At 38.8% G+C, this 14,263-nt stretch overlaps 1 protein-coding gene across 5 annotated transcripts in view; it reads left to right on the top strand.

The window, feature by feature from the left end:
• STXBP5 (syntaxin binding protein 5) overlaps positions 1 to 14,263 on the top strand; it is a 114,316-nt gene that overhangs the window by 43,101 nt on the left and 56,952 nt on the right. For all 5 annotated transcript variants that reach the window (XM_079970872.1, XM_079970871.1, XM_079970869.1 and 2 more), the window contains exons 6-7: positions 1,690 to 1,753; positions 6,488 to 6,571. In XM_079970872.1, the coding sequence (XP_079826998.1) occupies positions 1,690 to 1,753; positions 6,488 to 6,571 (148 nt within the window). The remainder of the gene's footprint in view (positions 1 to 1,689; positions 1,754 to 6,487; positions 6,572 to 14,263) is intronic.

Genomic DNA, 14,263 nt, shown 5'->3' with positions numbered 1-14,263 from the left:
AAAGTATTTCAGGCTAACTTTATGCTGGATGAATATCTTAAAAGATTTCCAATAGGCCAGTGGTTCCCAGTTGGTGGTCCACAGACCCCAGGAGGTCCACGTAACCCACCCAGGGAGTCCATGGAACCATTCACATAACAAAAACTACCATGGAGATATCAAAATTTTCTAAAGTAGGGGTTCCATGGCTTGATTTTTCAAAAACAATACTTAGCTAATTGGGAACCATTGCAATAGCAAAAAAGTATTTGAAGTGGAGTTTGTTGAGGGAGGGGACATTCGGTAAAGTGGACAGAGACTTGATTGGCACGTAACACTATGCCAAACCTTAGGGAAATCAGAGCACATGGGCACCTTCAGGAAAAAAAATTGTGGCTGATTACTCCTTCCCTAGTCTGGCTTAGCATTTTGTGTGAACCTGGGTTTTTGGTTCTTGTAGTTTGGCAGCAGGAAAACTGAAAAGAAGAAGCCACTGTTTTTACTGTGAGTATCTACATGCTCATGTGTTGTCACACAGCCATGTTTTGGCGTAGCATTACATATGAACTTGGACTTACTTGGTTCAAATATTAGTTTCAAACAAAATGGAATCTTCCCTGGAAATTTCTTTACGTACTTCCTAGAGATAGTACCTGAAAGAAAGCTAATTACAACTTAGATTTTAGATTTGACTACTATTTCAATTGCACAACTCATCCTGTTTGGTGTTTACCATCATATTACTATTTAATTTTAAGAAACACTACAATTCTAAACTCAGAGAAAAAATTCACTCAGTCACTGTTTTAAAACAGGTCTCTGGAAGTCACTAAACTGGCACTGTACATCAAAATATCATCATATCAGAGTTCTTTGCGAATTGATCTATTTCCTGAGAATGCTGAGAGTGCTCTTAGTTTCTAGCTTCTCTGTTGTCACTCCATTTCTATTACTGTTTATAGTTGCTTCTTTTTAAACACTGAGTAACTATTCTCGTGAAATTGTTACAGTGAGTTTGTTTTCAAGTATTTTTATGGACCCTGAAGTTTTACTAGTTAAGTTGATAACTAATCTTTCACAGATATTTTCCATCAGTACAAGTGCCATGGAACTCTGGACTTGCATGAATACGTAATTTCATTTAATAGGCATTTTCTGTAATACTTCATGGAAGTTTATCAGTCTGGCATTGCCAAATTATGAAGCAGTTTTCCACTAACAAGTATTGATTAGTCTTAAATTCTGTCAGCCAGTGTGATTTTAAAGAGTTTAGTTGTTCATAAATGTGATTAGAAATGTACTTTGTTACATTTTTTAGTTTTGGGAATACTCAGACAATTTTGTACTTTTTTTAAAAAAAGGTTTCTCTTTTAAAGACTTCTAATTCTATGACACCGAGTTTACACACTGAGAATCAATATCATGGACAGCACCTAATGAGTCCCATCAGGGGGAGTTATTATTAATAATAATAGTTTGAGTTGTACCTACTACAATAACTGTTCAATTTGTAAAACCATTATTTTCTAAGTACCTCAGTCCTTTCTAACTGGACATACTTACCGTAGTCTGTAATATTATGTGCTTCTACATAGCATGGGCTTTTTCACTGACATTGGTGCCTGCTTCTTTGTGTCGATATTTGTGTATTTTGTGTGCCCCCATTCCTGTTCTTAATTTGTAAAAAATACATATTGATTATATTTTCAGGTCATCCAAGTCTCATCCAGGACCTGTTGTCCATATTAGTGACAATCCAATGGATGAAGGCAAGGTAAGTTAAAACTTGGAAATGAAAAAAAAATTGTTTAAGAGTTGAATTGTTTCTTAACATTAACTTATTTCACTTAGCATCTCTGTTTTGGATGCTAATAGTTTGTAAAACAATGTGAGGTGTCAGGTGCATTAGTGGCAATGTCCGACTTCAAACTGTAATATTTTGTTGGGAAAGACTTTGATCTCCCTAGATGAGAGAGTTACGGAAAGTGTTCTTGTGTTCCTCTGGATGAGAGATGGCTTTTTTTGTTTCTATTCTTCTTTTTCTTATTCATTGGACTTTCTAATGTTGAAGTGCTCTTATTCAACAGAGCTATCTTTTTGTGCATGCCTATTGGTTGTTGCTTGTTTTATTGAAGGGAGAACTAAGTGGATGGTGTGGTGCAAGGAGAGTGTGAATGCTTCCCGATTGAGGATGACAGCATGGCTCCTGAATTCTTGTTTTTTATCATGTGTTAGGGGTTTTTTTTTGTAATAGTTATGAGATTTTCTTGATATATGCTGCAGTTAGGTTTTATTTTGATGTTGTGTTTTGATGTATTTTGATGTTTTGTATAGGCTTCAATTATATGGTATATATTTTATTTATGTGCTTAGTTACATGGTTCTGAAATCAATTGTTGCTTAAACTGTGGAATTTACTTTTATTACCATTAGCAACAGTTTTGAATATGAAATTACTGCATTTTTAATTTTTATTTTCGTTGACATACATAAACTGCTTAGAGATTTATGTTGAAATATGCATGTTAAGTAAATACGTTTATTAATAATAGGAATAGAATTTGGAAGTTCTGGTGAGAACCATGTTTAGGTGTCAAGATGCCCTTATCAATAACTATTTGGATGAAGTGTTATATATTCCTTTGCAAAAGTGGCCACACAAACACACACTTGGGGAAATGTGTAGACTGCTTTGGGAGCCACACAGGGGTCACTGCTGTGGGCTAATTGAAGCAAAAAAAAAAAAAATATATATCAGTGGAGAATGGGTAAAACAATTATCCTCTTCATTACTTTTATACTATAAAGCCCTCTTCCTCCACTGAAGGACATGATAGGGCTTTAGAAACCTATTCTTACTGAAAAGATAATGTCCTTATTGTGAATTAACATTAAAAAAGGTTTATGTCCATCCTTCACGTTTCATTCATGTATAATTTTGTGCTCTTCTAAGAACAACAACTGAAGTGCCTTGTCATATGTCCTAGAGACTGATCCCCCAGAAAAACGGTAGTTAGTGGCAATGAAATCATCTCCAGCATCTGGACTATTATGCAAGCATCGCTATTATGCAAGCATCGCTATTGGATGTTCATAAGTAGCGGCTTATGACACAATGCTGTTTCAAAATTATATGTATAAAGCATACATAGACATCTTGCCAATGTAAACTCATACTTATGACATTTTAGTGACATTTTTAGGCAGTATACATAATTTGTATACAAGAAAGAGATCTAATTTTCCACATTTACTGGATTAAATGGAATTTAGTACTTCAGAATGCTTTTTTTTTTAGTAGGATTATGATATAAATCTTAAATGTTAGAAAATCCTCTCGATATTCTGATACTAGGATTAAAAAGGGATCTTAAAGATATTTCTGTGCAAATGTGGGCGGGGGCCTTACATAATAACAGTTTTGACACGGGTGCATACCAGATTGGTGAAGATTATTTCCAAGCGGCAGGAGGCATTTTATGAAGTGTGCAGTAAAGTTACGACAGATTTTCCTCTTTAATACCTTTGCTGTGAAAAAACATGACTTTTTAAAAATATATCGGTTCTTTTAGAGTGACTTTTTAGGACTCTAGGTTTCCAGTTTTGAAATTTTTACGTAGTGGATTTTTAGAATGGCTTAAAACTATTTTTCTTCCTAAATTATTCAGTCAAACATACATTCTGTGTTTGTATAGGGTATAGATGGAGGATTATCTGTGTCTTCAGTTACAGTTCTCATGCAGATGAACATACTATCATGTATTGCTTCTCTCCGTAATAGTAGAAGATGATAGTTGGAAACGTTTATTTTTTAGAGTACCACACCAGTCAACCAACTAGTTTGATCCTGATGCTGCCTTCTACTCTTATTTTTTGACCCTTTCCTAATAGCTGACTGTTGTACAGGGGAATCCCTGCTTACGCGAGGCTTCCGTTCGTGGCCACTGCACACATCAGTAGGACGTGCGCAAGTCCTTCCCGTTCTGCTCCCACCCCCATTCCACCCCCTTTTGGCACCAAAAATGGTGTGTGTGTCACACATGTGGTGGTTATGCGCAAGTGGGGAGCTGCCTGTATTTCAATTCAAGAGCTGATTACTTTTGGTGGTCTGGTTTTATATTTCATCTGTGAAAGACTGCAAAAACTTCTAGTTCAATACCATGTGCAGTCTCCATGCTAAAAACTAATATTCAAGTCGATGTAATATGGTCCACCTTAAATGTACACAAACTACAAAAACAGAATTATTATTTTTGAGTTCGCAATAAAGGAGCATTGCAAAAAATTAAAACAAACCACTTCAGGCACAGGTGAGATATTTTATTTCAGTTTTTCTGTTTCTTAAAAGGGCAAAATGCATATTAGAACTGTGTCTTAAAAACACAAAACAGCCACTTTTCCTGTTACATAGTTTTCATCATGCAGTGTGTTTTTTTTTTTAGATGGAGTTGCATTTGAATATTCCTGTATTTGTACAGTCTAGGGTGTATCTTTCTGCATATCTGAATTGGTTCTTATTTATTTACATTAGGGTCAATCTTTTCCTTTGACCCTTTTGGTAGTGAGTCATTTAGAATATTCTACGTTTTAAGTCCAGTTGCAATGTGATAAGTGGCAGGTGACCTGCATATTTGAAGAAGAGGAGGAAACAAACCATATTGGGGAATTTAGTAATAGTAGTAGCAGCAGAAAAACATCTACTTCTGCTTCATTGACTATGCAAAAGCATTTGACTGTGTCAACCACAGCAAACTATGGCAAGTTCTTAAAGAAATGGGAGTGCCTGATCACCTCATCTGTCTCCTGAGAAATCTCTATGTGGGACAAGAAGTTACAGTTGGAACTGGATATGGAATAACTGATTGGTTCAAAATTGGGAAAGGAGTACGACAAGGCTGTATTTTGTCACCCTGCTTATTTAACTTATATGCAGAACTCATCATGCGAAAGGCTGGGCTGGATGAATCCCAAACTGGAATTAAGATTGCCGGAAGAAATATCAACAACCTCCGATATGCAGATGACACAACCTTGATGGCAGAAAGTGAGGAGGAATTAAAGAACCTTTTAATGAGGGTGAAAGAGGAGAGTGCAAAATATGGTCTGAAGCTCAACATCAAAAAACGAAGATCATGGCCACTGGTCCCATCACCTCCTGGCAAATAGAAGGGGAAGAAATAGAGGCAGTGCGAGATTTTACTTTCTTGGGCTCCATGATCACTGCAGATGGTGACAGCAGTCACGAAATTAAAAGACGCCTGTTTCTTGGGAGAAAAATGACGAGCCTAGACAGCATCTTAAAAAGCAGAGACATCACCTTGCTGGACCATAAAGAAGGCTGATCGCCGAAGAATTGATGCTTTAGAATTATGGTGCTGGAGGAGACTCTTGAGAGAACCATGGACTCCAAGAAGATCAAACATATCCATTCTTAAGGAAATCAGCCCTGAGTGCTCACTGGAAGGACAGATCGTGAAGCTGAGGCTCCAATACTTCGGCCACCTCATGAGAAGAGAAGACTCCCTGGAAAAGACCCTGATGTTGGAAAAGATGGAGGGCACAAGAAGAAGGGGGCAAGATGGTTGGACAGTGTTCTCAAAGCTACCAGCATGAGTTTGACCAAACTGCGGGAGGCAGTGGAAGACAGGAGTGCCTGGCGTGTTCTTCACAAAGAGTTGGGCACGACTAAATGACTAAACAACAAGAAGTAGCAGCAGCAGTAGTATTTATACCTCATTTTTCCCTGATAGGATTCAAGGTGCCTTACAGATTATAATAAGAATTGATAAAAACATAAAAAAGAATAATTAAAAAACCAATTAAACATTAATAGAATTAGGACTATATACATATATAAAATCTGTTTAAGGCATACAAATAATTGCAGCAAAAGCATTGCAGAAAATCAAATAAGGACTCAGGTAATTTATTTTTCCTAATCAACCTTGTATCACGTTTTAAGATTAGTGTTTCTTCAGGGTAATAATCAGACTATGCATGCAAAATAATTCAGTTCACTACACTGCATCTGCTTCATATAAATGGTTTGCCACAAGCTGGGAGTTTCAGTCTGTGGTGATCTTTATTTCCTAGATTTAATACCTCTGCGTGTTCATCCATGGGTAGATTCATTTAATTCAATTGAGACTGAAGCAACCATGAGACTATTTGTCTGTCTTTTTCTGACAATTCAAGTGTACTTTAAACAGTCTTTGAAATTGCGTATCATAGTATCTGTATATTTCTTTTATGTTGGAATAGTCTGTCAGTAGGCATGTCCTAAACACTGGGTTTAGTATTTAAAATATATTTCATCTTTTGGTGTCTCTGATAGTATTGTTACAGTTTTAGGATATTGTTACCTTTTAGTATTATGATTCTATAATTGTCCTTAACATTTGCATTTTAATCCAGAAATTTTTAGAATTGAATCACATGTATTCAGGTACTAGAAATAACTCATTTTCATTCCCAGAAAATTAATATTTTCTTTGGTTATTTATTACAGCTGTTGATTGGTTTTGAATCAGGAACAGTAGCATTATGGGACCTCAAATGCAAGAAGGCAGATTACAGATACACACATGACGAGGTAACTGAAGTTATTAATCTGGCAGGTTTTTGTACTCATGATATTAGAATTAAGGCAGTTTTGTACTAAGGCAGTTTAACATTAGAAACATAGTTATTAGCTTGTGTTTGTCTGGAACGATCTCCCCCAACCTGTTGCATTTAACATGTTTTAGCTGTGCTGACTGGGATTGACAGGCGTTTTCATCCATAACATCTGGAGGGCACTACAGTTCTATGATTCTATTCTATATGTATACGAGTTACACAGATTCATACATTAACACATTGAAGCATTGCTGAAGAAAAACTTCATAAGATAGCAACAGATTTGGGAATAACGTTTCTGAGGTTGCTAAACTTGCATGTGCTATATGGACTTCAGTGTAGTGTGTATATTTAATAGTTCTTAACTACAGCATCTGAATGTTGATGTTGAAGACATGGGGAAATGGGGGTGGAGAGATTAGGAGAGAAATGCAGGAAAATGTCAGAGGTTTGGATAGACCAACCTCCCCCCTCCCACAAGAAAGTGGCTACAGTAAAGATTGCACATGTATGCTTCTCTCATACTGCTGTATGGTGTCGTGTTCATCAGACAGCAATACACAGGCTTCAGTCTATGCAGGTTTTTTGCCCTGCAAAAAGGGATGGATAGGGAGATTGGCTTCTAAAGTGACTATGGAAGAGGGTTATATATTTTTCTTAGCCCAGCTATCTCTATACTTTGGTGACAGAGAGAGGCTATATTTCTGTACAGTTGAAGCAATCAAGGGTGTAGTAAGGGTGCAATTACACTAAGGTGAAGCATTCTCTGACGTCTCTCTATCCTCCAATGATGTGGAGGGATGTCAGGGTAAACAAGTAGCAATCCTTGCTTATCCTTGCTCCCCAGTTCATTACAGGTTCCCAGTTTGGTTTTTCTAGAACCTCAGAAAGCATCTGTATGTGTCTAAAGTGTGGAGTGGACGAGAAACATAGTTTCCTCCTATGATTAAATGTCTATGAACGTCAGAAAATGAAGAAAGCTTTAGCAAACCATTATGTGTTTAGGTTCAGCAGTGACTAGTTTGGGCCAGCAACTGTACATTTGCATTTTAAATGAAGTGGCATTTTTAGATGTGGTGGAAAAGGAACTGATTATCTTAAACACCATAATTGACTCATCCATTCTGCTCTCTGGATTAATGAAGTAGGGAATTTGAAAAATGCTTTTCTGTTAATTGTTGGCTATGTGCTTCTAGGCATGGTTTTGGGGAGCAATTGGCACAAGGAGAATGGAGATTAAACATGGCCATAATTTTACTGATCACAACATATTGGAGTTTGGCGCAGCAACAGGCAAGAATCTGTATCGGGCATACACATCTCCCTGCCCAGCCCACCTACTGGGCAACCATAGCTGCTACTGTGAGTCCTACTATCAACCTGGGTGTGTGGCAGCCATTCACCCATCTTACCCCTCTGAGCCTAGAGCCATAGTCTTTAAAGTGCCATCTTCAAGACCCACTGGGGTCCTCTCATAAGCTTCAGATCCTGTCCAGTGCACTGCCCCACTCAAAAAAACCTGATATGGCTGAAACATAAATACAACTGCTTCCTCTCTTTGAGGTAGACAAAAACCTTTCAGCCTAGTTAGGCCAATTAAGACAGTATAATGTCTTTCCAACAAATGTCCACAGCAAAATCACACCTAGCAAAAGGAACGTGGGTTGGAAAACTGACAATTCCAATACTAGTGCTATAAAAGGCGAAGGGACCCCTGACCGTTAGGTCCAGTCGTGGCCGACTCTGGGGTTGCCGCGCTCATCTCACTTTACTGACCGAGGGAGCCAGCGTACAGCTTCCGAGTCATGTGGCCAGCATGACTAAGCCGCTTCTGGCAAACCAGAGCAGCACACGGAAACGCCGTTTACCTTCCCACCAGAGCGGTACCTATTTATCTACTTGCACTTTGATGTGCTTTCGAACTGCTAGGTTGGCAGGAGCAGGGACCGAGCAACGGGAGCTCACCCCATCCCGAAGATTCAAACCGCCGACCTTTTGATCGGCAACCCCTAGGCTCTGGCTTAACTCACAGAGCCACCCACGTCTGAAGATGTCTTCAATTTTGACTGATTCTAGTTCTCTCCAGGTATACTTCAGAATTCTAGCACCCTAATCCATGCAAACAGTGGTTCAGTCCACAGCACCACCCACGTCCCTATAGCCTGGGCTTTATTTATACCATAGGAATGGACCAGCAGGAATAAATTCTCACGTTGATCCATTTCACAATCCTTCCCCCTGAGGTCAGGCAGGCTGTTGATTGGCCTCCAGAGTCAGGCCAGGTAGAATGCAGTGTGGCCAACTACCCAACCAGGGAGGGAGACCTCCCCGCAGCTTTTCTCCATGTCAGTGGCACAATGCTGCCTCGCCACAAAATGGTGGAGAGATGGGGATTCTGTTTCTGTTTTTTTGTAGTACTTAGGTTATGTAATTGTATCGTATTCTTATTACCAACTGCCCTGGATTATATTCCTATAAAGGAATACCATAAATAAATACCTCTTGACAAGTTCTCTTCTGGTTCATGTGCATAAACTTTCAGTATTCTGATTACACTGCTGACTTGCAGCTATCATCATAATCCTCTCTTTTTTAGTCACTTTACCTCATAGCTCGGGACACTGAGAACTGCTTCACACAGTACTGCATATATCCTGTTTGGTACTTACTGCTGTAAATGCATAAAGGGAAAACATGTACAAGACTGAACTTTTTTATTGCAGTTGAACCATTTCTTTTTTCATTGGGAAAATGAATATATATATTGTGATGCTGAATAATGTGTGAAATAAGTATTTTTCAATATTCTAGGAGTCCTCAATTCAGCTGTTGTGTTTATAGTATCCTAAGATTAATACTACGGTAATTATAGTTTAAAAGTCTGCAGTCTATGCAGGAAGTTTGGATATGAAGAAGGGAAATAGGAGCACAGTAAAATGACAAATTGAGCCCCTATGGTTACTTTTTTCTAATGGTTAAATAAGAAATCTATATAAATAACATGTGAGCTAAAAGGGGAGATGTTTTTGGTTTTTTGCTGTGTATTTAAATTTCGCCAAAGACAGGAATTAGACTCATCCTTGATGTAGCCTATGAGGAACAAACCCATGGGTCTTTTGTAACCACAAAGAGAAGCTTTTGATTTTCAAGTAACCACAGTTCCCCTTGGTGTCCAAATGTGGAAAAACTTGTTTGTTTTCATGACTAGAGAGAACAAATTGGTTTAGACCTATGATTTCACATCCTGACTTGTTTTCAAACCATAGTTTAAACAAACCCCCATTTTCTAAGTTTGGATATTGTAAGAAATTTCAACTAAAATAGAAAGCAGGAGCTTTGAATCTCCTTGCAGGCACAAAAGAGGTAGAGTGAGGAGGTTCACCCTCATTTTTTTATAGCAGGAAACTTTAAATTCTAACTTGTCCTGTCTTCTTAATCATCAGATAATTAAACTTTGTTTTTCTAAAATATAACTTTTTGGTTGCAGAATATTGGGCTTCTGATTACATATTGTCATGCATGCCAGCTATGGAAGCTAGAGTAGCTGTAACAATGCAGTCTTTGGTAATAGACTGTTATTGCATACTTCTTTTTTTGACAGAGTCAAGAATTTCTTATGCTATATTTACTCTACAAAAAATGTGACACATAACTATTTTACTACTTCATTTCACATGTCTTGTTCTATGTAATGTCACAATTCTGTGTGGGATTTCAGATGCAATTGAAAACTGCCTTAGTAATGAGTAATTTTAAACTTGCAAATGAACAGTAGAAGCAGCTTATTTGAAGGGTATCCTTCCTATTTCTGTTTGGATGCATGGTTTCTGGTAACATTATTTGTACTTAAAGTAAAAATAAGGCAGCTATTGAATCATTGGCTGCTATGGATTCTTACTTCATGAACATTGGCTAAGGGCAGTTTCAATATTCTTCCAACATGCAGATTGCAAAAACAAACAAACAAACAAAAAAACCATACAGTATCTAAGAAAGTGCTCATGTGAAAGTGGTAGTAACATTTGTAAGTTTTCCTTATTATATAACTGAATGTTGACTGTGGACACTTGTGCCAACATAACCCTTGCGATGACCAAACTGTTGTGAATATATTTGGCTTGGATCCATAATGCCCCCTTCCAATCTGGGCTATTTTATTCTGTATTGTGGTATTAAAATGTTCCTGTCTTAGAAAGGTAGAGGAAGGAGGCCCAATATGTGCAGCTAGGAGGAATAACACCGTTTTAGAAAACTGATCATTTTCTACCTGAAGTGCTTTATTATATTCAGAGTGGCATCACTACCAATTTATCACACAAGAGCAACGCTCCAGCAGCAATAAGAGCTCTAACCTGGAAGCAGTTTATGAATATTTGTGGTGCTGTTTCTAATCTGCTTGTTATCCCCACAGTAAATTTTGGCAAGTTGGACTTATGAGTTATGCTGATAAGCAGGGACAAAGCTTAGCAAATACCGCATGTTTATCCTTTGGATGAAGATGCTCTCAGGTGGGGTATGAGCTCCCTCTAGCACTTGAAGGCAGGGTTGCCGCTGAATTTGAGAGTTTTCCTCCCAACTGACCAGCCCCCTGCAGTTTTTTATTCCTGCCTTTGTGCTGAGATGTCGTGTCCCAAACTCTTCATTCAACTTGGCTCAGACTTACGTCTTGACTGTGTTTGTCTGTGTACCTGTGTTTCTGGAATTTGTCTTTGTGCTGTTGGTATTGCTTGTTTTTTTTAAAAAAAGGTTGTGTCTGTCATGTTATTTGTGTGAGGCAAAAGCTAGTGTGAGCTATCTCTCATTCTGAGTTTGGGGTGTCTTGTGTAGTTTAATGTTTGCATCTTGCAGGGGTATTTTGTTGATTGTGGGGAATTTGGTTGTTATTTCCCACTACGCTTTTCCTTCCTCTCTGGCAACTTGGTTGTTTCTTTTTGACTTTTTCTTTTTGGTCATATTGCTTCCTTTCCCCCTTTTCTTAGATAGGCAGCTTAGTGGTCTGTGGCTGTGTGAGGAATTTTTAACAGCTGCTCTGTTCTCCTTCCTGCCATTTTTGAAGCCCCACCAGAGCTCTGAACTATCAACCACAGCAGATCTGCGCTTAATTACCGTAGATCACCTATCCTGCCAAGCAATGGCCAGCAACTACTGGATTATGGTTCCCCCATTGGTTCCAGACAATTTGCTGTTGCAACTTTGAGGAAATAGTGGGCCATGGACAAGAAAACACTGCTGAAGGCTAAAACCCTTATGGCACTGTATAAGTCTCTACTTAATCACTGCATTTCTCAGTTGGCATCAACTTCTGGTGTGCAGGGCTCCAGCTCTGAGTCCATTCTCATTGGGTGAGGCTACTACCCTTCATTGTGTCCCAGGTACTATAACTGCTAAGTCATGTAGCTGAGAGAGCCTCTAAAGCTGCCATGTCAAAGGCAGCCCACCAAAAGGAGTCTGGTCTAATTTCCCGCTCTTTTCTTCAGGCTTGGTTACACAAATATCAGTACCGGTAATCTAAACTGTCAAGTATGCCTAGTGCTTCATCACTACTGCTATTCCCCCCTGGCATACTATTGGCGTGGCTCTACCTCAGGCTCTACCTGAATACTGAAAAGCTTCAGCAATTCAATGAGGCACTGTTGTCAGACTTATATAAAGACTTACCTGGATCTGTCCAGCAGGCTAAACACCAATTTCCATCTCTTTGATATCCTGAAGTCCTGAATCAAATAAAGGGAACTCTCCTTTCTGGTTTATTGCAAAAAAACCCCAAACAAACAAAAACAAACAAAAAACAAACAACCTCGCAAAGGACTTCCATCGTTGGGGCATAAAATATTCCTATTCTTTCAGCTGCTTTGGTTTACTTTCTGGTTGCCAGGGCTGTCATTCCCTGAGGAAGTTCCTCTCAAATGGCCATTGTCTGAAGAGGTTAGAAGTAAAGTTTCCAGGTTTTCATGCAGTGCTGCAGGGCTTAGCAATTTCAAAGTGTAAAGAGCTGTCCAGTTTTAACAATTGAAAGACGTTGTGGACCCTGCATTAGATCTGTGAGAGACTAAATGGGACTGGAGTGTTGTTTCTGAATGCAAATAAATGAAAGAAAGAAATGGTCTCTAATAGACTGTTTTCAGGTCAAACAATGCCTACACTTATATTGTAAGGCCATGGCAGTACAGGATCTCAGTGCCCCAGGTGAGAATCCTGCCTCTTCTATATCACAGAAGCACCAGTCTTCCTGATGCAAAGCCTCATGGAAGAGCTGTTTCTGCTCCCATTCTGTTTCAGAAACTGGTCAGCCCGGAGTGGAATGAAGCTTTATAGTGTAGTCACTTATATGTAAGGCTCCTGCCTTAATGGGTGATGTACATTCCCTTTACCCAGAGTTCCTCAGCTGGATAAAAAGGATGCTAATCAGGAATTTGGGGAGATTGCATCAGTTACACAGGAGGTATTCATAAGACCCCCAAACAGGAGTTAAGGTATCATATTTCTTGTTTTCCACCGCTAAAATTTCAGGGGCCAAGGAGTGAAACTACTTGATTGTGTAGCATAAACACTGTCGCATCAGGGTAATCTGAACCGCCAGAGTGTTCCTACTGTGTTGAGTGGTTATAAAGTTATTTCCTCCAACCTTTTCACACTAGAGATTAAGTGTGCCCATTCCAGACAGGGATATGAACCCTTTGGTTAGAGACAGGGGATAGTCCTCAAGCTGAGGCGTTTTCCCACTCTTTTTCTGAAGGCACTAGAATATTAGGTTAAATGTTTCTCCTTATAGACCTGAATCTCCCCAACCTCTGAAGAGCCAGCAGGGTGTTGCCAAGGTAACCACAGACAAGTCTGTTGACTCCTCTGCAGGGCCACTTTCAAATCGGAATATGAATTGCTTCATGAGTTTGCATAAGGATCCAGAGGTTTTCTCTAAGTGATGGAGGCATTTCAAAGAGCTGCAGCACAGAGCCTCAATTTCCTTTTCTGACCAGCTGCAGTCCTAAATGAATGCATAGAATTATCTTATGTATCCATGAGGAGTTTGAAGGGGTTCCTTAGGGGCTGGCCATGTAGATACCCTGTTCGGTGAAATTAGAAATGAGTTTGTCTTTTTTTAAGTTTCATCAGGCTTTAGCCGTAGCCATCACTCGCTTTTTGCCAGGGTTCATTGGCAAACCAGTTCATTGGTTTAAGGAACGCCAGGGATATTCACTTTCAGTAGAGATTAATTCTCTCTACCAGTTGTAAAACTTGTCAAATGTTTACCAAGGATGACAGAAGTTTTTTCTACCTACATCTAGGCAGTTGAGTAATAAAAGAGGTACAAACTTTAAATGAAACTGTAATAATAATAATAATAATAATAATAATAATAATAATAATAATATAATATACCCCACCCATCTGGCTGCGTTTCCCCAGTCACTCTGGGCATCTCCCTTTATTCCTTTATATGTCAGGTAAGTCTTTTGGACAGTTTTGAAGAGGAGAAGGTCTCTAAGCCTTCTATTAGTCCTTGGTGTCTATTTAAACTGCAATTTAAGGTTACGATCACTGTCACGGTGCTTGTTTTCATAGCAATGCAATACTCTGGCTGATTTCAAAGCCTTCAGGGCAGTTGTTATTGAAATTTTCTGATGACCTGTAGTAATGCTCTTTCTGCTATGAACACAGGATATTG

The sequence above is a fragment of the Podarcis cretensis genome, assembly GCF_951804945.1.
Source record: "Podarcis cretensis genome assembly, chromosome: 3".
Lineage (NCBI taxonomy): Eukaryota > Metazoa > Chordata > Lepidosauria > Squamata > Lacertidae > Podarcis > Podarcis cretensis.
The sequence above is the reverse complement of the archived record's forward strand: the minus strand, read 5'-3'. Positions and strand labels throughout refer to the sequence as shown.